The following is a 23,268-nucleotide window of genomic DNA, read 5'->3' on the forward strand; positions in this document are numbered from 1 at the left end:
TGCCTAGACTCTGGATGGGAACCACAAAGGGGGAGAAATTGTTTCTTAGCAAGGCCTGCATCTTGGGGAAAAAATGCATCCTACTTCATTGGACCAATGATTGCCCACCCTCCTTTTGGCACTGGAGGAATCGACTTCAGGAATTGCTGACATGGGAGTCTAGAGGGGCAGGACTGTCGCCGGGAAGGCAGCGGAGGTTCCTAGGAATATGGGGGGCATACATAAACACTATATCACCTAAGGCGAGAAGTCATATCTTGAATAGACTTCCCTGGAACCAGTAAAGAGAACTTGCCTGTAAGCAATGCATGGGGAGGGGAGGGGAGGGGGAGGGGGAAGTTTGGGGAGATAAGGAAGAAGAGATTTGGGTTAGGAAGATTAAAGACTAGTTTTGGCCCTGTTTATCAGGATCTCTTATTGTATATGTTAACTGAGTTTCAATATGTATAATGGTTAACTTTTGTTACAGGGAAGTGTCTGGATGATATAGGCTAATATCATTATGAAGTTAGTAAAGCATACCAACCTGAGAAGGGGGGGACGGGGGGTAAAGGGGAATAGGGGGGAGAAAAGTTACTAAACCATAAATCTGATAGCTGTTTTGCACTGTCTTTAACCCTGCTACGTGAGAGGTTATTGCCGCAATGTTAAGTTTACACTTATATGGTTTACTGTCTTTGTATTATGTTCTTAATAAAAATATTGAAATATAAATAATACCATATATCTTTGTATTATTACTCGACTCTTCATTTACTTTATTATATCTAACAGAAATTTAGAGCCTCAGTTGTTTTCATCAATTTTTATCCCAATACAAAGTATTTCTGAATCTTTCTGCCACTTTTTCTTAGTCTCGGACTGCGTTTCTTGGTACTTCAGGTTCTTCTCTCTCTCTCTCCACACAATTAACCGCTTGGGACCGACAGCTCTATGATCAATGTTGTTCTAGTGTTTTTCTGTTATACCACTATGTCCCATTTCCTGGCATCCAGCTTTTAGCAGTTGGGTTGGGGATGTCTCAAGTTATCATAACTTTTCATTCTCCACATTTCTCTTAGGGTCATGATCTCAGTGGCTTTGCAGTACAGCAATTTTAGTAATGTTTACAAAGTTTCCAATGGATGAGACATGCCACCCTTTTGTGCCTTTCTATATAAAACGAAGCTTGCAGCCAGGTATGACTTTTTCCAGATCTTTCTTAGACAAAGATATTTGTTTCATTTATCCATCTCCTGTGTAGATTCTTTGCTAATCTTTTCTCTCAGTAATTTGTGTTGGATTGTACCTTCCTTTACTGCTACTTCATTTTATACATCTTTCTGTGCAAGTTCTTTTATACTGAAATCTTCAGTCAGGGAAACGTTTTCAGGTTGCTTAGTTTTCTTTTAAGAAAGGGGGAAAGGGAAATGGGACTTGATATACTGCCTTTCTGAGGTTTTTGCAACTACATTCAAAGCGGTTTTTACATATATTCAGGTACTTATTTTGTACCAGGGGCAATGGAGGGTTAAGTGACTTGGCCAGAGTCACAAGGAGCTGCAGTGGGAATTGAACTCCCTTCCCCAGGATCAAAGTCCACTGCACTAACCACTAGGCTACTCCTCTGCTAGGTTGCTTTAGTGCATTTGTCAGTGCCCTAATGTCATCTTGAGTCTCTTCAATACTTAATAGTTGTGCTGCTAAGAAAAAAAAAAATGAAGGGTAACTGCCTGAGAAAGCCAATGAGCCTCATCAGGGGACAGGTAAGGCAGGGGCTTAGCCAGACAACTGATTTTGGGTGAGCCTAGACAAGAAGTGGGTGGGCACCAAGTGTTCTCCCCCTCCACCACCACAAAAATATCCCAGCTGGTGGGAAAACGCTTCTTTCCACCTTGGCAGTCTGCAGCAGACATACGCTGAAAACCGAGCATGTGCAGGTGCCGGTATCATGGAGAATAACGTTTTCGTTACCATCAGGGGGAAGTCTTCAGCTGGCAGAGCCTGGGATCCCCAGCAGCTACTGCTAAACATGTGCTACTGTTGGGTGGGCCTGAGCCCTAAGTGGGTGGGCCCTGGCCCACCTGTGGCTACGCCACTGGACTGCTCTACACTTGAGCATCGTTCAATCCCTAGCAAGTCACTGGGGGAGGGGGGCTGTCTTGTGGGTGCTGAGGATGGGCATCCAGTGTATCTGTGCACTGGTAGACCCTCCTTTATCTTCAACTGCTCTGTCCTATCAACTGTTGGGAGTTCATTTGCAGCTCATTATATTTTGTTTTGTAAACGTCTTGACATTGTGTTATGAAAGGTGGTAAAGCAAGCGCCAGAATAAACAGACACATTTCTGGCAGGCCAGGGGCATCACTGGAGGGGGTTCCCTCCCCCATCCCCCAGTGATTGGTCTGGTCCTCCATCCCCCTTGGACCGTTTGTGGCAGCTCTTGGTCTGATTATCTGTGCTTCATGAGTGTGTCTAGGATACGACTAGAGCCCCAGGATTTATTATTTTCAGCACTTGATATATCGCAAGTGATCCTTGAGGCAACTATGAGGTTTACGACTACTTTTAATAAGAATACTCAGAGTGAGGGATCCAGAAATGCACTCGGGCTCCCCTGCCCTAAGCCCTTTCACTTGCAGGATCCCCCCGATTCTCCCTGTATCTGGAGACACTCACCCCTTCCTCCGTGGTGACAGAGCGCAGGGTCCTCGGCTTGGGCCGGCAGAGGGCGCTGCGGAACCTGCTGCAGGGGGGAGGGGGAGGGAGGACTGGCCCAGCCCGGCCGCGAGCGATGACTGACACGGACCAAAGTTATCCCGGAATAGGGATAGCACGCATGTGCCGTCAACCCGGATGTGAAAGGCAAGAAATGCCGCGGCGCTGGCCCGAGACGGCTCTTTCTTCAGCTGAGCCGAGCCGTTCCGTGCCGAGCCGGGCTGGGAAAGGAGGGTGGCGGAACCGGGCCGGCCCGGGACGCAGCAGGGCTAGTGTGCTGTGCACGAAGCCTTATTAATAAACTCCGAGCAAATAGTATCAGTTCTCGGTTAAACATGTAGCTGAGGATTATTCACTGTGCAACATTAAATAAAATTGGATAAGCAAGAAAATTTGTGCAGGATAGTGCAGTAAATTTTCTTTTGCCCCAGCTCTGCATTGTCCCAGCCCCAGCATTTCTTTTGTATATGGGTATTAATAACTTTTCAGTCAGAAAACAGCAAAACCCATTTTTACAGTGAAACGGTGCAGTTTTTGCATATAGTTAACTTCTTGTGATGGAGAATCTGGAATTTTGGCATTGGTGAAGTAACTCTTCAGCCTTCACCTCCTCCCTGGCATGGATTTCCGGGGTAAGAAGTATGAGAGGGGCAGCAACTGGTCAGATCCAGAGGTTGTGGAGCTCCTCCAGCTTTGGGCAGATGATTCTGTGCAGATGGAGCTGGAGAGCTGCCTGAGGAACCAACATGTCTTCAACCGCATCGCTGAGGTACTACGGGAGAAGGGCATTCACCGCACAGGCGACCAATGCCGGGAGAAGATCAAGAAGATGAAGCTGGAATATCGGCGGATCAAGGACAATCACAAGACGTTGAGAGGGGGTCGCACCTGGAAGTTCTTTGATGTGATGGACAGGGTGCTGACTAACCGGCCCTCCATGTCATACAGTGCCCTGGGTGGAGGTGTGGTCCCACAATCAGCTCTGGTGGCAGGCGGTATGGTGGATAGTGTCTTCCACCACCACTTTACTCCCTCAGCTCTTCCTTTTGGGCACTCCCAGCATCCAGAGCTCATGGAGATTAAGTGCGAGGAGGTGGAGTCTGATGGGCAGCGCCTGACTCCTGAGTTGCTGCCAGCCATGACCTACCAGCAGTGTTCTGTTGATGAGGAGGAAGAGGAGGAGGAGGTGGAGAGGACCTTCCAGGATGGAGGTGAAAACGACTCTCCTGGCTCCAGGGTAGATATCGGCATCGATACCAGTGTCTCTCCTTCAGGTATGCCATGGCAGGTGTGGAGGGGAGTAGGTGGCAAACACAGCTATGGTGAGGAGGAGGAGGGGGGAAGGTTTGGGAGTCCAGCAGAACACTTACCATAGGACCCAGAACATGACATTGGGCAAGGATGGCGTAGGGAACTGGCAAAAGGTTTCAGAGCCTTTCATGTGGCACAAGCACATAGGATATCCAAAGGAGAAGAAGAGATGATAGACACTATGGATAGGCAGACTTGGGTCATATAATCTTTGTTGACATCATTTTATATGTCTCCTTGGCTTTGTCACTGATTCACATCCAGTTCAGGCTGGCAGTGACCAAAATTTTATTTCCATCAGATATCTGTTTGGTGGCCTATATAAAATGAGTTTGTGGCCTCAGTTCAGGTTCAAGTGCATAGATTCTACTTTGCTGGAAGCACAAATACGGTTTAGCACCAGCTTTTTGTTGAGACATAGGAAGAGTACATTAAATATGGAATTTTGCATTCTGGTTTGGTACAAAGGGGGAAGATGAAAAATAAAACTGCTCTGGATAGGAAGTGATGTTCTCCAGGTAGTCACACTCCATGGCATGTGGCTGGTATAAATCCTTAGTGGGGTGGACAGGAGTAATGAGGCAAATGGGCTTTTTTTTTCTCCTATCATCTATTGTGGTACAGAGTTTGGCACAAACTGGTGCGATTGTGAAAGTATTGAGCCCACAGATTGCACATCTAGGGGGCTGAATTACCTTCAGTAGTGGAGTGGAGGAGTAGCCTAGTGGTTAGTGCAGTGGACTTTGATTCTGGGGAACGGAGTTCAATTCCCACTGCAGCTCCTTGTGACTCTGGGCATGTCACTTAACCCTCCATTGCCCCTGGTACAAAATAAGTACCTGAATATATGTAAACTGCTTTGAATGTAGTTGCAAAAACCTCAGAAAGGCAGTATATCAAGTCCCATTTCTCCTTCCCTTTCTCCTGGGGCAATTCTGCACACAATATTTTAAACATCTGCACAATTCTGCATAGTTTGTATTCTAATTTTTTATGTTCGGAATTTCTATATCATAAGGCCTGACTTTTCATATGAATAGCCATACTGGTACAGACCAATGGTCCTTCTAGCCCAGTATCCTGCTTCCAGCAGTGACTAGTCCAGGTCACAAGTACATGGCAGAAACCCAAAGAGTAGCAACATTCCGGAATCTCAAAGAATAGCAAGATTCTGTACAGAATCCCAAAGAGTAGCAACATTCCGGAATCCCAAACAATAGCAAAATTCCATACAGAATCCCAAGGAGTAGCAAGATTCTATATAAGAAAGGTAAGGTTCTCTTGAAAGCTTATTTTTTAAAAGCAGGCTTATAATCTATGATCCAGGAGTGTAAAGCCTGGACTGTTTCTAGAATATACTTTTTTGTTTTTCTCTTCTTTTAAACTCAATTATTGTATGTCTTTTATGTGCATGAGTGTTTGAGTTCTTGGATGTATGTGGCTAGGTCTGTCCTATTGATTTTATGGTGTTCCTTTCTTGTAAACCACTCTGGTCTGGTAATGGTGAATGGTATATCAAGTTTTTGATATAAACAAACATACCAATCCCAGGGCAAGCAGTGGCTCCCCGTATGTCTATCTCAATGATCTTTTTATTAATTATCACCAAAAATATACATAGTGGATCATCAGCAAGACATATAACAAACGATGACAACAGGATCAGAAGTATGTAAACCCTAGTAAACCCCCCCCCCCCCCGCCCCTCATCCCCCATACAAAACTGTGGCTAACTAGTAGAAAGAATACTTCCCCATGTCGATCTCAATAGCACACAATGGACTTTTCTTCCAGGAGCTTGTCCAAACCTTTTTTAAAATCCATCCTCTGGTTACGAGTTCTGGGGCTTAACTTATTCAGTGAGTGAAAAAATATTTTCTCCTATTCGTTTTAGATAACTTTATGAGTGTCCTCTAGTCTTTAGTACTTTTTGAAATAATAATCTTGAAACCCCCTACCCCCACCTTTTCCCTCCTCAGCTTCCTCACCCACCTTTATCCCTTTAACTCCCAGCAAGGCCCCTCTTCTCTCTGTCCACGGGGTCTCTTCGTCCTACACATATATGCTCCGCCCCCGATCTTTCTCCTACTTGGCATGTACTCCCACAGTGCCTTCTCTCTCTCTGCTCCTGATGCACAAACCTCCACCTCTCCTTCTTCCCTCCCTTCCAAGTGCACCCTCAAACTGGTTCCCCACAGCACACTGTCAAATAAGTTCAATGTGAGAGCCAAGACCATCACCAGACGATGCAGCCCACAACCTGTCAACCTCCTCCATCCTTCTCCACCCCCATCTCTTTCATGCCAGCTCTCCCCCCTCTCCAGTTTTTATGTTTATGCTTATTAAAACTTAATATACAGCTCAGCTTGTAGAGTTTGTGTTTCTCTCTGGAGGTGCTGTGTTGGCGTTTGTGACCTCTGACCTTGTTGAGACAGTGGAGCCCAGGTAAACCATGGGTTTGGTGAAGGAACTGGACTATTCCTTCACTCTATAAACCCCCTATGGAGAGGGAGGTGTCCTTGGAACACAAGAAATTCTGACTTAAAGAGATAAAATTACAGAGTGCTTTTCTCATGTGTTGTGTCTGTGAGCTCAGCGCAGGCAGTGTTCAGGTAGATAAGGCTGGTGCTGGATTCAGAAGGGCACTCCTTATCTTAAAGTTAGTCATTTAAGAATCCAGCTAGAATCAAGTGAGTCCCAACCCATTTGTACTCTCCTAATGCACTGCAGAGCTGGATTTTTCCAAAGTCTCCCAGCACCAGCCAAAATGAAGTGTTGAGTAATAAGTAGAAAAGCTGCCTTCACCATTCCAGGTCAGTCAATAATTTCATTTTCTGCATGACAGTTTTCTTCTTCTGACCCTTTTGGGTTTTGGGCTCAATCAGAGCCAGTTCCAGAGAACAAGCAGCAGTAGTCAGAACAGTGTCATTTAGGGGTGAATTCATCAAGCAGCGTTAGGGCTTTTGCTCGGGCATTAGAGTCTTAAGCGCATATTAAGGGAATTAACGTGCGCTAAATACCAAGAAGTCTTAGCATTTAGCACACATTAATTCTCTTAAGTAAAGCTCTGCAAACCACACTCATAATAATTTAAAAATTTCCTTGAAATAATTCCTGAAGTTTTTACCTCATGGTGGCACAGAGTAAACTGGAGCACTGCACCCTGAGAGTTTCTGGTTAATCCAGTAGCGTGAGGTTGCAGTTAAAGGCGGTGTCAGTTTACTTCTAGAAATGTGGAAGGTCAGAGTGAGTTGCCTACCTGGCAGCATCTGTGTCGCACAGTGTGTCAGAGTTCACATGCAGCTCTGGCCACCAGCATCGAGTGATACCTCAGAAGTTAATCTCACAATAATCAACCGAGGCATTAATTCCCTATCCAAGTGGAAAGAAGACTATTTATGTATCTCCTGGACCTTTCTGCTGTGGTAAGTGCTTTCTAGCAGACTACAGAAGGAATCAGGAGCCTAAACTTTTGTCTGTTTTCTGTTTCAACAAGTCTCTGTCATACAAACTCAAGATCTGTGTGCCATTGATCAGTCTGTGTGCAACCTGCTGACCAGCTGTCTACCAGAGGTGTCAGCTGCGTGGTCCTATGGTATTTCAGGAAATACTGGCTTTCCATATTGCAACAAAAAACATACAGTCGGAATGCAGTTAATTTTCTGGTGAATTCTTCTGCGGAGTGTTTATTGTGTGACTCTTCAATCCCTACAGGTTTCAGCGAGCCCACATTGGCCTCTTCCTCAAGGGTTCAAGCCATAGGTTCGCGCTCTGGGTTTCCCACCTTTCACCGACTGCGGAAGAAGCGAAAATTGCCGAGGGCCCAGGACCCGCTGGATGAGGTGCTGTGGAAGATGTTGAACTCGCAGCGGGCAATGGAAGAGCGCTTCCTGCAGTTGGAAGAGCAGCGGCTACAGCGGGATGCGGAGATGGAGGAGCGGCGGCTGCAGCTTGAGCAGCGCCGCTTTGAACTGGAGCGGGAACACGAGTTCCGCATGTTCAGCGTCTTCTCTCAGATGCTTGGTGTTCTCCGGCAGGGGGGCAGCGTCCTTGCTCCTCCGCTTCATGACCTGCACCTTGCCCAGTCCTTCCCAGATACAGCTCATTTAGGGTCACAGGAAGTCAGGGGGGTGCCAGTGCCGAGGCAGAAGCAGGACATGACCAGCGTTTACTCCTGCAACCAGTTCCAGAGCAGTCCCTACCTGTCCTCTAGGGGGAGCTTCCTGTCCAACTTTCGAGGATCATCCGAGAAGGGTTATGGAGCATACCACGAGGATAAGTATGATGAAGATAAGAACCCGAATGTGAGTTCCAGTCTTGCATTTGCCAGTGGCACCAGTAGCTTTGCAGACTGCGAGTGTATTTTAGGCCATCCTCAAATACGTCTAGTTCACACATAGTTACTGCAGAGAGTCCATGGATTAAGATGATCAGGATGTGGTGTTCCGATTGCCTGAATTTGTTCCTTCTCAACAGACTGAGCCAGAGCTTTGCATCTCATGTCAGGGATATTTATGAGGACAGGAGATAATTAAAGTGAGCTTCCAGGAGCAGTGGCATAGTTCAGGCAAATAAATAATGCCACATTTAACAGGGGCAGAATGGTGCAGCCACCAGTGGACTAGAAGGGAAGCAGCTGTTTGTACACCAGCATTCTCCAGTGGTGCTTATGATGGGGATGACAGCAGGTGGCATAAGGGTTTAGCTGTAAGAACTGAATGGTAGTTAAAAGTTCCTCGGGACAAGGATCCCAGAATACAGTGTCCCCTTTTCTTGTTGTCATCTTGTGTCCCTGCAGTCCAGTGCTGGAAAATCAGAAAGGATACAGAGAAAATCATATTTGAGCCTTGTCAGTGAAGTAGCTTTCCCTTTGGCAGCTGGTAAACCTTTTCCCTCACTTTTTTACTGTTTCCCTTTTCTGTAGGGGATCATTAACTTTGGCACTAGCGAGAACAAGCTCTGCTTCGATCTGATGTCCAAAAGGGTAAGTGCAGTGGGGTTGGGTCAGGTTGCATTGTTTTTTCCAGACTTGGCAATTTCCTTTTGCCATGGGATTCAATTCTAAATGTTACGGAAAGGGATAGGGATTTTGGATTTAGCTCATGCCTTTCTCAGTAGTTATTTTCCTGTCCCTGGAGGGATTACAATATAAGCTTGTTCTGGGGGAGGGGGTTTAAGTGACTTGTCCAAGATTACAATGAGCATCAGTGGGATTTGAATCCTGGTCTCCCTGGCTCTCAGCTCATTGCTCTAACCACTAGGCTATTCCTCCACTGAAGCCCAGAAGAACAAAGAGATGGTTGTTCCATTAAGTCCCTGAGTGTTTATCCACTGTAAGAGCGATGCCATATACTGTCTTTGCATTCAGCAGCTCCCAGCACTCACACTGCCAGGAATTTGTCACTTTGTTGACGGGCCTTATCCAGATTCATTCTGGAGAATATCTGTCTTGCAATGGCTCCATAAGTGCATTAATTCACAGACTTAAAGCCTTCCCCTAAAAACAAATAACCCAAAATTCCTGGCTGAGGATCTCCTGTTAGCTCTGGAGTTTAATAGATGCTCTTTCTCCCTTTGCCTTTGCTGACAGCTGACTCAGAGTGACATGAATCACGTTGATCCTCCAATGCTGCAGTATCCTGACTGGAAGGGACACCCATTGTAAGTAACTGTTCTCCTAAAGAAAACCCACAAAAATGTCCTGATCTAGAAGCTGCACTGCCTGTGATGCTTCTGTGGGTATGGAGTTGCCCTCATGCAATTTGGGGAAGAGAACAGAAGAGCGGCGCTCCACCCTGGCCTGGATCTCCTCCCCCCCACCTCTTCCTTTGCAGTGCCATTTACCATGCCATACAGCTCCTGCCATTTCTGATTGCCTTATTTAATTTTATTTGGGTGCTGGTGAGAGATTGACAGCATAGGATTCTCAAATGCTATTTGTCATAGACAAGATAAGTACTGCAGAGCATGGGCCTTGCTCTTCAACAGGAGTTTTCAACCCACTTTTTGGGACACACCCAGCCAGTCAGAATATCCAGAATGAAAATGCAGGAGATGAATTTGCATGCACTGCCTCCTTGGTATGCAGATCTCACTCATGTTTATTCATTGTGGATATCCTGAAAACCTGAGTGGCTGGGTGTGTCCCAAGGTGTGGGTTGAGAACTTCTGCTCCTTAACCAAAGGATTTGACTTCACATGTCCAGTTAATTCCTGGCGCTTCTTCCAAGACAACTTTCAAGACTGTCTATGCCATTTCTAATGGAGCATGTGGTAGTTTTGTGGAGAGCCACCCACAGGAAACTGGATTGAAGCTGCTGACTTCAGAGAGACCACTAAGTGGGCCATAATTGGAGCTAAGCTTGAAGCAGCCCTTAGTTGAGAAAGATGCAGTATGTCACTGTACCATTTCCCTGTACTGCCTTGCATCCACCCATGTACTCATTGCATGCTTGCTTTCTCTCCACAGCCTACGGGAGGAAGTGGCCCGGTTCCTGACGTATTACTGCAAGGCTCCCACCCCATTGAAGGCAGATAATGTAAGTAGCCCCCACTCCGGGATCCTTCCTCAATTTTGTCAGTCTAATGTCCAGGAGAATGCTGGGTTTCTCTGTTTAACTGTGGTAGGCTGGGGAGAAGTCCTCTCCAACAGAGGTAGCCTCCCAGATTATAGATAGTTTATAACAAAAGCATCAGCAATAACGAGACAGGTGCCCTACCCTTGGGGATGTGGTTCTTCCATTCCATGGCTTTTCAGGCAGTACAGTCAAATGGGGCAGAGCCTTGTATTCAAAGCATAATTTGGGGAAGAGAACAGTAGAGCAGTGATCCACCCTGGCCTGAACAGTAGAATTCTGCCTTCCTCTCTCCCCCCCCCCCCCCCCCCCCCCCCCCCCCCAATGGAGAGGAGAATTTTGGTCTGTCATAGGTTCTGTGGCCTGTGTTGGACACTGGGATTAATAACCCTATTCTGGCGAAAAGTGAGATATTTACCCCTGGATTCTGTGTAGGTTGTTCAGATTTGGACATGGATCCCAGATTCGTACATACACTAGTCAGTCAGGTACTAACAATCGATTATTGACATTATCAAGCAGTATTGGCACTAATTAGGAGTAACGTGTGGCTCTGCCCTATGCCCTATTCTGTAACATGCATTACTAAATTTCATAGTGCAGAACTCTAAAGGAGGTTTGGCCATGGGAGGGGCATGGGTGGGTTAGGGGTGTTCCTAGAAATTAGGCACAATGTTTTAGAATACCTGCACGTGTGCACCTGCCATCAGTTGAGCAACAGCATTTACTCCAGCCTTTGACAGGCATAAATGCTCGCGCCCAAAGTTAAGCACGAAATGCACGCTAAGCTAGTATTCTATCAAGGATGCTCTGCATGGAGCATCCTTTATTGAATGGCTCATTTATTGAATCTAGCCCTTAATGTCCACAGGACAAACAGGACCTTCACTTAATGATTTTTGCAGTCTCAGTAGAATAATGCTCTGTTGCAGTATGCTGGGGTGGAGCTTTAGTGCTGGCCCAGTGAGTTTCTGCGCAGGGGTGTATCCACGGGTGGGCCTAGGCCCATCCAGTTTCCGCTCAGACCCTCTGAAAATTCTGATACCCATATGGCTTGCAGGGATCCCCAAGCCCCTTCGGCTGAAGATGTCCTTCGGCTGCCAGAACAAGTGATTTTCCTACCTGCTATGGCTGACGGAGCTTTCCACCTGTTGCCGCAGCACCAAACTCCCCTCCCCACCTCATGCGCATGCTTTTTTTGTTTTTTTGCACATGCCTGAAAACTGAGCATGTGCAGGCAGGGAGAGACCAGAACGGCGGCAACAGGTGGAAAGTGCTGCCAACTGTAGCAGATAGGAAAATCACTTGTTCTGGCCGCCGAAGGATATCTTTCGGCTGGCAGGGCTTGGGAATCCCCGCCTGCTCAGGTACTTATTTAAATCTTTGGGGTTGGTGGTGCTGGGCACAGGCAGAATGCACATGTGGGGGGGAGGGGGGGAGAGGGGATTGTTTGCCTACCCTGAATACTGTGTCTGACTATGCTACTGCTGCTGAGTCATCAGTGCCCAGTGCATCCTGAAGTTTACTGCAAATTTCTGAGCCTCTGCATTCTCATTGGATGAAAAGGGATTATTGCGGGTTAAGCCACCTTGGGCAATTTGTTATCTGATAAGGTGATTTGTTATCAGTGGGAGCTAATAAAAGGATATATAAATCAAGGTTGAAGCAAAGTCTTATATTAGACATGAGTTTGTTCCTGATATCTAACTTTTACCTTCCATTGCTGTTCTGTCTCTCTGGTCCATGCACCCTTGTAGGTTGTCATCCTGAATGGTTGTGGCTCACTCTTTTCAGCATTAGCTGCTGTTCTCTGTGATCCAGATGGTAAGAGGACATTACAAGACTTCCTTATTCTTTTCATTGTAAACTTGTTGACGTTGTATGTGTTTTATGTGTGGATGCCGGGTGTCTCTGGTTGGTGTTGGCCACAGAGTGCTCTACAGATGGATGACCATGGGTCGTTTGTTGGTAGGTAAGTGGGAAGGTTGTGCTAGTGGATGGATGTAGGGCTTGACAATTGGAAGTAGAGGCAACAGATGCCCTGTTAAGAGAAAAGGAGTTTTCCATTGGTTCATGGGTTAAGGCTTCCCTGTTAGTGCTGGAATGTGTAATTCTGGTCACTGGTTAGACGAATACAGGATTTTTATTAATGAATACAGACAGGGCTTCTCTGATGATGGAGGAGTAGCCTAATGGTTAGTGCAGTGGGCTGTGAATCAGGGGAACCAGGTTCAATTCTCACTGCAGTTCCTTGTGCCCCTGGGTAAGTCACCTAACCCTCCACTTCCCCAAAAACGTAGCTTGTGAGCTTTAGTTGTACCACAGAAAGGTGGTATATCAGATGCATTACCCCATTTCCATCCTTTCTGGTGGATAGGATTCTTCTCTGTTGGATGGCAGTAGGGTAAGCTGCTCACTGGGTGGTTTGGTGCAAATGCTGTCTTGGGCATTGTACCATGAAAATGTTGTTGCTTCCTGCCCCAAGCGACTACAGGAAAAGCAGACCTATTACCTGCGTTATTACATGTGTGCAGTTCAGTTCCCCTTGGATGCTAACACTTAAAAGGGCAGTTTTTGAGCTGTCAACTTTAGGACAAAGACCAGGTGCACTTTTAACCTGCAGGCTTTACACAAATTCTCAAAGTGAAAGGATCCCTGCATTTTCTTCTCTTTGTGGATTGCCATGTATAGAGAGTACACTTGGTTGCTTGTGGTGGGAGGCGGGGACAGTGCTGGGCAGACTGATATAGTCTGTGCCAGAGCCGGTGGTGGGAGGCAGGGATAGTGCTGGGCAGACTTATACGGTCTGTGGCAGAGCCGGTGGTTGGGAGGCGGGGCTGGTGGTTGGGAGGCGGGGATAGTGCTGGGCAGACTTATACGGTCTGTGCCAGAGCAGGTGGTGGGAGGCGGGGATAGTGCTGGGCAGACTTATACGGTCTGTGCCAGAGCCGGTGGTTGGGAGGTGGGGCTGGTGGTTGGGAGGCGGGGATAGTGCTGGGCAGACTTATACGGTCTGTGCCCTGAAGAGCACAGGTACAAATCAAAGTAGAGTACACACAAAAAGTAGCACACATGAGTTGTCTTGTTGGGCAGACTGGATGGACTGTGCAGGTCTTTTTTCTGCCGTCATCTACTATGTTACTATGTTACCTGTCTGTTCTGTGGGTAAACTTCAGCTTGAACAGATACAGATTTGAAAATGTAGTCTGTATGAGGGCTCTTCCTCCCACAGCCTGAAAACAGACTTCAGCCATATTAATAATTCAATTATTTAATTTAATTTTAATCATTATTTATATCCTGCTCCATACCAATAAGGATCTTGGTGGGTAAGGGAAACTAAAGTAAAACACAACTAAAAAATCCTAATAATCTATATCTTATAATTACAAAAATAAAACTGATTAAAATATGTATTTGATTGACTCCGGAGTCTATCAACACCTCTCCGGTACCATGTAAGCCACATTGAGCTTGCAAATAGGTGGGAAAATGTGGGGTACAAATGTAACAAATAATAATAATAATAATAATATAAAAACATCAAAATCACCATATGCAACAGTTCAAAAATAAAATGTCATAATCTATGATTAGAAATTACAAAACAAACTAAGATATTAAAAAAAAACCCCACAAAACAAAACATTCATGGCACCATTTAATCACAAAAGCAAAACAAAACCATCCACTCCTAATTCAGTCAAAAAATATAAAAAAAAATAGTCCCGTATAGCAACATCAAATACTCGCACAGTCCATCCTAATTATTATAATTACTGTAACAGTTGCTTGAACAAGTTTTTAATTTCCTCCTGAATAAAGATAACTAGGTTCAAGCTTCATCTCAGTTGGATGTTTATTCCAAACTAAAGGGGCAACCTAAATTCCTTAACCACAAAGTGTATTTTCAAAACACTTAGACTTACAAAGTTACTTGGAGTGGCATAATCGAAAGGGACGCCCAAGTTTTTCTGAGGACATCCTCGCAAAACGTCCCAGTGGAGGGGCGGGGAAAACCGTATTATTGAAACAAGATGGACGTCCATCTTTCGTTTTGATAATATGGTCGGGGACGCCCAAATCTTGACATTGAGGTCGTCCTTAGAGATGGTCGTCCTTAGACTTGGTTGTTTCTGATTTTCGGTGATAATGGAAACTGAGGACGTCCATCTCAGAAACGACCAAATGCAAGCCCTTTGGTCATGGGAGAAGCCAGCATTTGTAGTGCACTGGTCCCCCTCACATGTCAGGACACCAACCGGGCAACCTAGGGGGCACTGCTGTGGACTTCAGAAATTACACCCAGGTACATAGCTCCCTTACCTTGTGTGCTGAGCCCCCAAAACCCACTGCCCACACCTGTACACCACTACCATAGGCCTTACGGGTGAAGGGGGGCACCTAGATGTGGGTACAGTGGGTTTGTGGTGGGTTTTGGAGGGCTCACATTTACCACCACAAGTGTAACAGGAAGGGGGGGATGGGCCTGGATCCGCCTGCCTGAAGTGCACTGCACCCACTAAAACTGCTCCAGGGACCTGCATACTGCAGTGATGGACCTGAGTATGACATTTGAGGCTGGCACAAAATATTTTTAAAGATGTTTTTTGAGGGTGGGTGGAGGTTAATGAGCACTGGGGAGTAAGGGAAGGTCATCCCCAATTCTCTCCGGTGGTCATCTGGTCATTTAGAGCACCTTTTTGTGCCTTAGTCGTAAGAAAAACACGATCAGGTAAAGTCATCCAAGTGTTCGTCAGAGACGTCCTTGTTTCTTTCGATTATGGGTCAAGGACGTCCAAGTGTTAGGCATGCCCAAGTCCCGCCTTTGCTACGCCTCCGACACGCCCCTGTGAACTTTGGTCGTCCCCGCGACGGAAAGCAGTTGGGGACACCCAAAATCAGCTTTCGATTATACTGATTTGGGCGACCCTGTGAGGACGCCCATCTTCCAATTTGTGTCGAAAGATGGGCGTCCTTCTCTTTTGAAAATGAGCCTGATATTCACCTTGAAAATTGCTCCCAAAACTCCTAGTAAGACCTGGAATAGTTTAAACAGTAGGTACTGCAGGTTTCAGCTTCTTCTTGCATAGGGCGGAATTGGACATTGAAATGCCCTTCACACTTTTGAGAACTTTAAACTGTGTTGTGGCCTTTTCTCTTTGTATGTTTCAGATGCCATCCTGATAGCTACCCCGTTCTATGGTGGCATCACTCAAAGTGTATTCCTCTATAGTAACGTCAAACTGGAGTATATACACCTAGACAGCAAGGTAAGCATGTAAACCTTCTGTAGACAGTCTCAGCAGAGGAGATCCTGCAGCTCTCACTGGCATGGAAGATCAGTGCACAAAGCTAAGATGTACAGAGAAGGGTGACCTGAAGTACGTCACTTAAACTCCCTTTGTTCAAAACATGGTTGTAAGAGCTCTGAGGCAGTGAACTCATTGCCATAGGACTTATGCTGTAAAGTGCTATGGAAATGATTGACTGTCATTAGCAAGTTGGCACGGCAGCCAATACATTGAAAATCTGGCATGAGCAGTGAAGAGAACTTCCAAAATTGCCTTTCTCCAGACTGGCTGATTTTGCAGGTTGGTGTTACAGATGTAGAATGAGTGGGACTCCTGTCACCCTGTGGGATAGTCACAGCCTGACATGCCACCTCTGCCTTCTGCAGTAGAGAACTGGTAACTGGGATGTGAGTCTCGAGTCCGCCTCTGAAAACCGAGGGAGAGGGGTGCCTTATTATGTGTGAACACTGGGGCAGAGTCTTCTGGAATGACAGAGTTATGTTGGATGCGCTCTACCCTGCACCTTGCAGACTTCTGCTGCTGTACGAATGCTGGTGGTCACGTTGTAAAACTTTGTTGTTTTCTCACTATTAGGTCACTGGCAGCAGCAAACGACCCTTCCAGCTCACCGTGGAGAAGATGGAGCGGACTCTCCAGAATGCAAAGTCTGAGGTGAGAGGTCTTTATCTGTGGTAGCAGCAGACAGACTGAAGCAGATGACAGAAGCAGTGAAATGCTCACCCTCCTACTGAATAGGACACTGTGATCCAAAGTGGCAGTTTTCTTGCAGTAGCATACCAAGGGCGGGGTGGTGGGGGTGTTCCGCCTTGAGTGCAGGCAGCAAGAGGGTGCACGGAGCAGGCGTGCAGCTGTCGGCTCCGCTAGTCCCCTGCCCCCTCTGACGTTGCTTCGTGCTCCAGGACAGGGGTCTAGCACAGCCGACAGCTGAATGCCTGCTCCATTCACCCCCTTACTAGGAGGAAAGGTGGTGGGGTGATTCGCTTTGGGGGCAGGGTGACGTGTCTGGGGGTGGGGGAGTGGCAAAAAAGCTAGGTATGCCGTTGTTTATTGTATTTCAGGTAGCAGAGTAAAACCTGTTTCCAAATGCTCCTGTATCCCACTGTTGAGAAAGGTAATGTCTGCTTCTCAATGTTGTTCTTTAGTTCATTGAGTTCAGATCACTTGGTGGTTAAAGAGATGAGAATTAGATTAGTTGGCATTTTCCCAGAGTCCAGAATCTGTGTACTTAATGAGAAACAACCTCCCCTATATACTACCAGGGCTTAAAAACACATAGCAGTGCTATAGCATGGAGACTGGTGATCTGCACTCTGTCCAACTAATTCAGCTGTTCCTTGCCTCCTAGCAATGCCCAGGAAATCTAGGTGCAGGGTAGGTCCCATCCTTTAGTTATGTGAAAGCCAATTCTGTAACTGCGTGCGTGTAGTTATGCACGCCTTGTGCGAGTAAGTGCACTGTTTTGTAAGGCGGTGCATAACTGCATTGGGGAGTGTGGACATAGGCGGGACATGGGTGTGTCCCCCACTTATGTGCAGACCTTACAATAGACTCTGAGTTATGTGCGTGACATTTTTCACTTAGGAACGCTTCTAGTTGGGATACGTGCAAGGGGAGGGGGGGAGAGCGGAGGACTTCTGTTCAACTGTGGCGGAATTCAAAAAGGCGTGGGATGCAGGGCCACTGACAGACTGAACCGTGCCTGTGGCAGGGCCGCTACCACCCCACGATCGCTGCCGCTACCCCCCCCCCCCCCATCGTTGCCACAACAGGATTGAAATACCTTGGCTGGTGGGGATCCCAAGGCACTGCCAGAGAAGACATCTTTCTCCAGCACTGACTGCCTGCCCGTGTGGCTGCTTTTCCTCTCACGGCATGCTTGGTTTCAAAACCAAGTATGCGCACCTGAGAGGAAAAGCAGCCGCTTAGCAAGCAATGTGCAGAAGAGCAGCGCTGGAGGAAGCTCTGGGTCCTCCCCAGCCTCGAAGGGGGGCCCAACACCGGAGTTTTCTCTCTCCTCCTGTCGGGACGCAATCACTCGGTCCCGTCAGGAGAGAAAGACCCCGGCGTCGGGTCCCCCTTGGAAGTTCAGGCCCGGGGAATTTTGCCCCCACTGCCCCCTACTCTCGGCGGCTCTGGAGGGATGAACACAGAGGATCTCTAATTAGAAAATAAATTAAATAAAAAACTTAAAGGGTTGCATATGTGTTTGCATGTGGAGTGGTGCTTAGATGGCAACTCTGGCTGCATCAAGTAAGGCCTGTGCTGGGCTGGCTTGTACGGTCTGAGTCCCGTATATGGCAATCTGGTTTAGGATAGGCTGGAGAGAGCTTTGACAGAAACTCCAGTGGTTTGGAACGAGAAGATAGTGCCGGGCAGACTTTTAAGATGTTTGTCCCACAAATGACAAAATGGATTTGGATAGGCTGGAGTGAGCTTTGACGGCAACTCCAGTAGATGGAACATAAGGACAGAACCAGGCAGATTTCTACGGTCTATGTCCCAGAAACACCAAAGAAAGACTATGATCAAGTAAATAACATCACACATTGTTGATTTAAATCTTGAATTGATAATGAGTGTGACTATTGGGCAGACTGGATGGACCGTTCAGGCCTTTATCTGCCATCACTTACTATGTTACTGTGTAAATACTGTTTTTGACATGCTGAACAGTTTTGTATTTAGCTTGGTATGTTGAACAAAGATTTAAAATTGAAAAAAAAAAAAGGAACGCTCATTTAACCCTGCCATAAATCTGGTGTAAGTGAGCGTTCCTAACTTTAGGTGCGCCAGTGCGGTTTTACGCCAATGGCATACATGTGTGCATAAGCAGTTACAGAATAGGGGCTCGCTGCACAGTATTGGGTTGCCTGACAGAGTGCCCAGTTATAGACTTGCCTCCTTAGGTTGTAAGCTCTTTGGGGACAGAATATGGCTAACCCTCTCTTCCCATGTTTTTGCTAGTTGGGCCATTGGTTCCCTTAGTCTTGGTTCTTTAGTGGTTCACTGATCTTTTCTGGGTGTTGGGCTGCTGTCCAGTGGCATAGCTATGGGGGCCTGGGCCCCCCCCCAATTGGCTCTGGTGCCCCCAGCTTAGCTGGCGAGGGTCCCCGACACCAAACCCCGCCAGCTGAAGTGTTTATCTGTCCCGCGCTGGTCTCGCACGTGCCTCATCTCCTGTTTCCAGTCGCGCTGTGCATGCTCTCGTTTTAATGAAACTGAGCATGCTTGCGCATGCTCAGTTTCATTAACACGAGCATGTAGTGCATGGCATGCTGAAAACAGGAGAGGAAGTAAGTACGGGACCAGCAGGGGACAGATAAATGCTTCAGCTGGCGGGGTTGGGGACCCCCACCAGCAAAGGTACCTTGCAGCGGCGGCAGCAGGCGGGGGGGGTCGGAAGCGGTGGGGGAGGTGGGCTAAAATGTGCCCCCCCACATTGGGCTCTGGACCCCCCTCCCGCTGAGGTCTGGCTACGCCCCTGCTGCTGTCCCCAGCAGTGTAGTATCAAACTCAGATAATTAACTGACTGTGTGTTACTGGTTTTCTATTTTTAGGGAAGAAATGTGAAGGCATTGCTACTGATTAATCCTCATAACCCCTTAGGGGATGTTTACTCCCTGTCAGAGATGAAGGAGTTCCTTGAATTTGCTAAAAGGTAGGTGATGTGTATGGGATTCAGAAGGGCACTCCTTATCTTAAAGTTAGTCATATAAGAATCCAGCTAGAATCAAATGAGTCCCAACCCATTTGTACTCCCCTAATGCACCTCAGAGCTGGAGCATACCAAAGACTCCCAGCACCAGCCAAAACGAAGCGTTGAGTAATAAGACTCAACATTAAGGGGCCCTTTTACTAACTGCGTAGGCCCCTATGTGTGCCCAACGCACGCCAGATTGGAGTTACTGCCCGGTTACCGCGTGGCCCTTACGGTAATTTTAATTTTGGCGCGCGCCTGCTACATGCGTCTGAAAAATATTTTTTTATTTTCTGGTGCAAGGTGGCTATGCACGTAGACCATTACCACGCGAGACCTTACCGCTAGGTCAATGGCTTGTGGTAAGGTCTCCGACCCAAAATGGACGCACAGCAATTTTCATTTTGCTGGATGTCTGTTTTCGGCAAAAAAAAAAAAAAAGCATTTTTTGTAGGTGTGCTAAAATAATTCTTTGCACGCCCAAAGCATGTGTGTACACTACTGCAGGCCATTTTTCAGCGCACCTTAGTAAAAGGACCCCTAAATTACAGCGCTCCCAACCATTATCTAGTGCACAGTGTGAAGACCTGGTAATATTCATTTTTGGAAGGATCGCTTTATCAGGGCCGTGCCAACACAGTAAGCGCCGCAGGGGGGCGCCTGCCTTCAAGGGCGCCGCGCCGTTGAGCTGTATTTTTTAAAAAAACTTACTCCTCCGCTCCATCCCCGATTCCCCCTGCGCTTTAAATTTACCTCGCTCCGCCTCCGACGTCTGCGCAGCGTCAGTGAAAGTGCTGCCTGTCTGACATCTCTCCACCAGCCTTCCCTTTGCTCGTTCGTTCCCTCTGAGTCCCGCCCTCAAGGAAATGACGTCAGAAGAAGGCGGGACACAGAGGGAACGAACGAGCGAAGGGAAGGCTGGTGGAGAGATGTCAGACAGGCAGCGCTTTCACTGACGCTGCGCAGATGTCGGAGGTGGAGAGAGGTAAATTTAAAGCGCTGGGGAATTGGGGATGGAGCGGAGGAGGCTCAGGCCAAACCCAGCCATTTCCTCCATCGCACCCCAGACGGCAGCTTGGGGGAGCAGCGCTCGGCTCTTTGGCACCGCCCAGCTCTTCACGCGCCTTGGAGCCAGGCAGGTCCGGGGGGGGGGGGGGGGGGGGCGCACGCACCAACTGATAGTCTGCAGGGGGGCGCCAAAGACCCTAGGCACGGCCCTGGCTTTTATTGTTCAGCACTCTGTAAAATGATTTGCCACATGTGGGATACATTTTTTACTTAAAAAAAATAATTTAAATGGAGATTTGAAGATCCCATATCAGAAAACCATTTTAACTAAGGGTCCTTCCTCCCTTTTAAATTTTGCCATTACTCTTTTCAAGTTCAAAATTAGCACAGCTCACTTCAGAACCATCAGTGTGGATCATGTTCAGATCACCTCGGAGAGCAGTACATGACTTTTTGGAGCCCTCCCTGACATTCAGGAGCTACTTGTAGTTCTCTGGAACCCTCTAATCTTCCTTTTCATTTCATAAAGCATAGAAAGAAATTTTGTTTATAGTTGGGGAAACTGTCAGGGTTATTCAAATAGGATTTTGAAAATCATCCAAATCTTATCATCCCAGGGTTATGTGTTGCTTATCTGGCATTTGTTTTAGCTTTGTTGTTGTTTTTAAATCCTGTTGTGGGACACACAGCATCATTCTGGCTCCTTTGGGTGTCTAAGTCCTGTCAGAACTCTGGGACTCCAATTCCGCACGTCCTTCATTCCAGCTACCAGGAAACTGTCTCACATTTGTGTTCAATCAATCTCCCTTTGTGATAGCCCAGTTATGGCTTCATCAGCTCTTCACAGGGGAAATACAAACAGCTGCTTCTTGTGCCACCCTGAATCCCACACAGGTGTTAATGGTGTGCAATGACTGGGATGTTCTCTTCTCCAGAGGTTGTGATTATGTCACCTCTGTGTTTAACCTGTTATATCTTTTTTTATTTCCTGCAGTATCTCTTTCAAGGTCCCAGTGCATCTCATCTTGTTTTGATTGACTTGCAGCCATGGTGTATCACCAAAGATTTGCAAAACTGAGGCAAGAGAGACTCAGCAGGAACTGCCTCAGTGGCCATTTTGCATATCTTTGCAGTTGCACCAGACCTGTAAACAAGCGTCAAATTCTCATCCAGCCTTCAAGATCCATGTTCTAAATGACTTAGTGGAGGGCATTTGAGCACCATTAAAAGGAGCTGTCACTGAAAAGCAAGTTCACAGAGATGCTGATTTTGGTTTTGAAGTCTTTTTCTGTCTTGATTTCAGACATGAGTTGCATGTGATAGTGGACGAAATCTACATGCTCTCTGTGTTTGATGAGTCTGTCACTTTCCAGAGCGTCCTGAGTTTAGATAGGTGAGTGACCTCTCCTTCCTGATCAGCAGCACGGTACACCCTCAGGTGTCCTAGCTGCCACATGACAGTATTCACCCTCCTGATTGGTGGGAAGACTTTCATGTGCTTATATGTTACCCTACTAGACCAGGATACAACTGCTCATACTTGGTTATTGTTTTCCTAGGGGGTCTCTCTCTCTTTCTATATATGTATATTTTCTCCCTCTTTAGAAACATCCCCAGAATTAGATGCAGCCCTCCTGTGAAGTTTGACATGGAGTACTGTGTGTAGTTTAGGAGGCCATGTTTCCAGAAGGGTTGAACAGTTTTGGGCTGCAGACAGTGTACCAATTGCAATGAGGGGTTTTTCCCCATTTGGTATCTATGGGGAAAAAATGCTTACTACATTAGGCCCAGCATGTGGAATACTGGGGTCTTTTTATCTAAAATCATGGTTCTTTTCACAAATGTCTGGTACCCTACATCTAAAAAACAAAACACACAAACTCTTAGCCAGAACTCAGTATAATAACTCAATTTGATAACACTCTCCTCTAGTTACCCCTTGAGACAGCCTTAGCAAGCAAGCAGTGCATTCCCTGACTTCAAGCTGAAGTTTCAGTTGGGGAATCATTTATGTTGTTAAGCTAAGTGCTATAATTTTTGTGCCTTAGTATTATTTTAAGATTGCTACAGAATATTTTGGACACTGTACACTATTTTAATTGGCACTATTTGCAATGGTATGGGTCAGTGATGGCTTGGAGGTCGGATTTGTCACTTAGCAGTTTATGTAATGCTTGCAACCTGCATGGTGATAAATATTACAGATGTGACCCGTATTTCTGAGATTCATCCCTCTTACATTATAATTTGATGTGTAGAAAAAGGAAAGCAAGCTATTTAATTTTTTAAATAAATTTATACCCTGCTTAACACTAAGCAGCTTACAATAAAAACATAAATAACACAGGATCCTGTTTACTAAGTAGCGTTATAGGCTCGTTAATGTTTATAATGCGTGTTAACCATGAATGTGCCTACAGTATTACTATAGGCGCCTACATGGTAAAGGTGCACTAAAAACACTAATTCACCTTAGTAAACAGCAAATAGTGTCCACATCACAAAGAAACCTGTAACTGAAAACTACCAAGCCATTCCATTAATCCTTCGACTAAGTATTAACAAAAGCTTGCAAAAAGAAATTAATTTTACAAACGTTCTTAAACTGTTGCACAGTAATACAACATCGAATGTGCCCTGGGAGTCTATTCCACAACATTGGATA

The 23,268-nt window shown here is 46.5% G+C and overlaps 1 protein-coding gene across 7 annotated transcripts in view; it reads left to right on the forward strand.

The window, feature by feature from the left end:
* Positions 1-23,268, forward strand: part of ACCS (1-aminocyclopropane-1-carboxylate synthase homolog (inactive)) — a 56,193-nt gene that overhangs the window by 24,349 nt on the left and 8,576 nt on the right. For 3 of the 7 annotated variants that reach the window (XM_030200813.1, XM_030200815.1, XM_030200818.1), the window contains exons 2-10: positions 7,723-8,312; positions 8,933-8,992; positions 9,599-9,669; positions 10,478-10,547; positions 12,341-12,407; positions 15,759-15,856; positions 16,472-16,549; positions 19,456-19,556; positions 21,907-21,996. In XM_030200813.1, coding sequence (XP_030056673.1) covers positions 7,723-8,312; positions 8,933-8,992; positions 9,599-9,669; positions 10,478-10,547; positions 12,341-12,407; positions 15,759-15,856; positions 16,472-16,549; positions 19,456-19,556; positions 21,907-21,996 — 1,225 coding nt within the window. Of the gene's footprint in view, positions 1-1,061; positions 1,179-2,791; positions 3,972-6,759; positions 6,822-7,300; positions 7,434-7,722; positions 8,313-8,932; positions 8,993-9,598; positions 9,670-10,477; positions 10,548-12,340; positions 12,408-15,758; positions 15,857-16,471; positions 16,550-19,455; positions 19,557-21,906; positions 21,997-23,268 lie in introns of those variants that run through there. The other 4 variants (XM_030200812.1, XM_030200811.1, XM_030200816.1 and 1 more) reach the window with 4 other exon arrangements.

The sequence above is a fragment of the Microcaecilia unicolor genome, chromosome 4, assembly GCF_901765095.1.
Source record: "Microcaecilia unicolor chromosome 4, aMicUni1.1, whole genome shotgun sequence".
Lineage (NCBI taxonomy): Eukaryota > Metazoa > Chordata > Amphibia > Gymnophiona > Siphonopidae > Microcaecilia > Microcaecilia unicolor.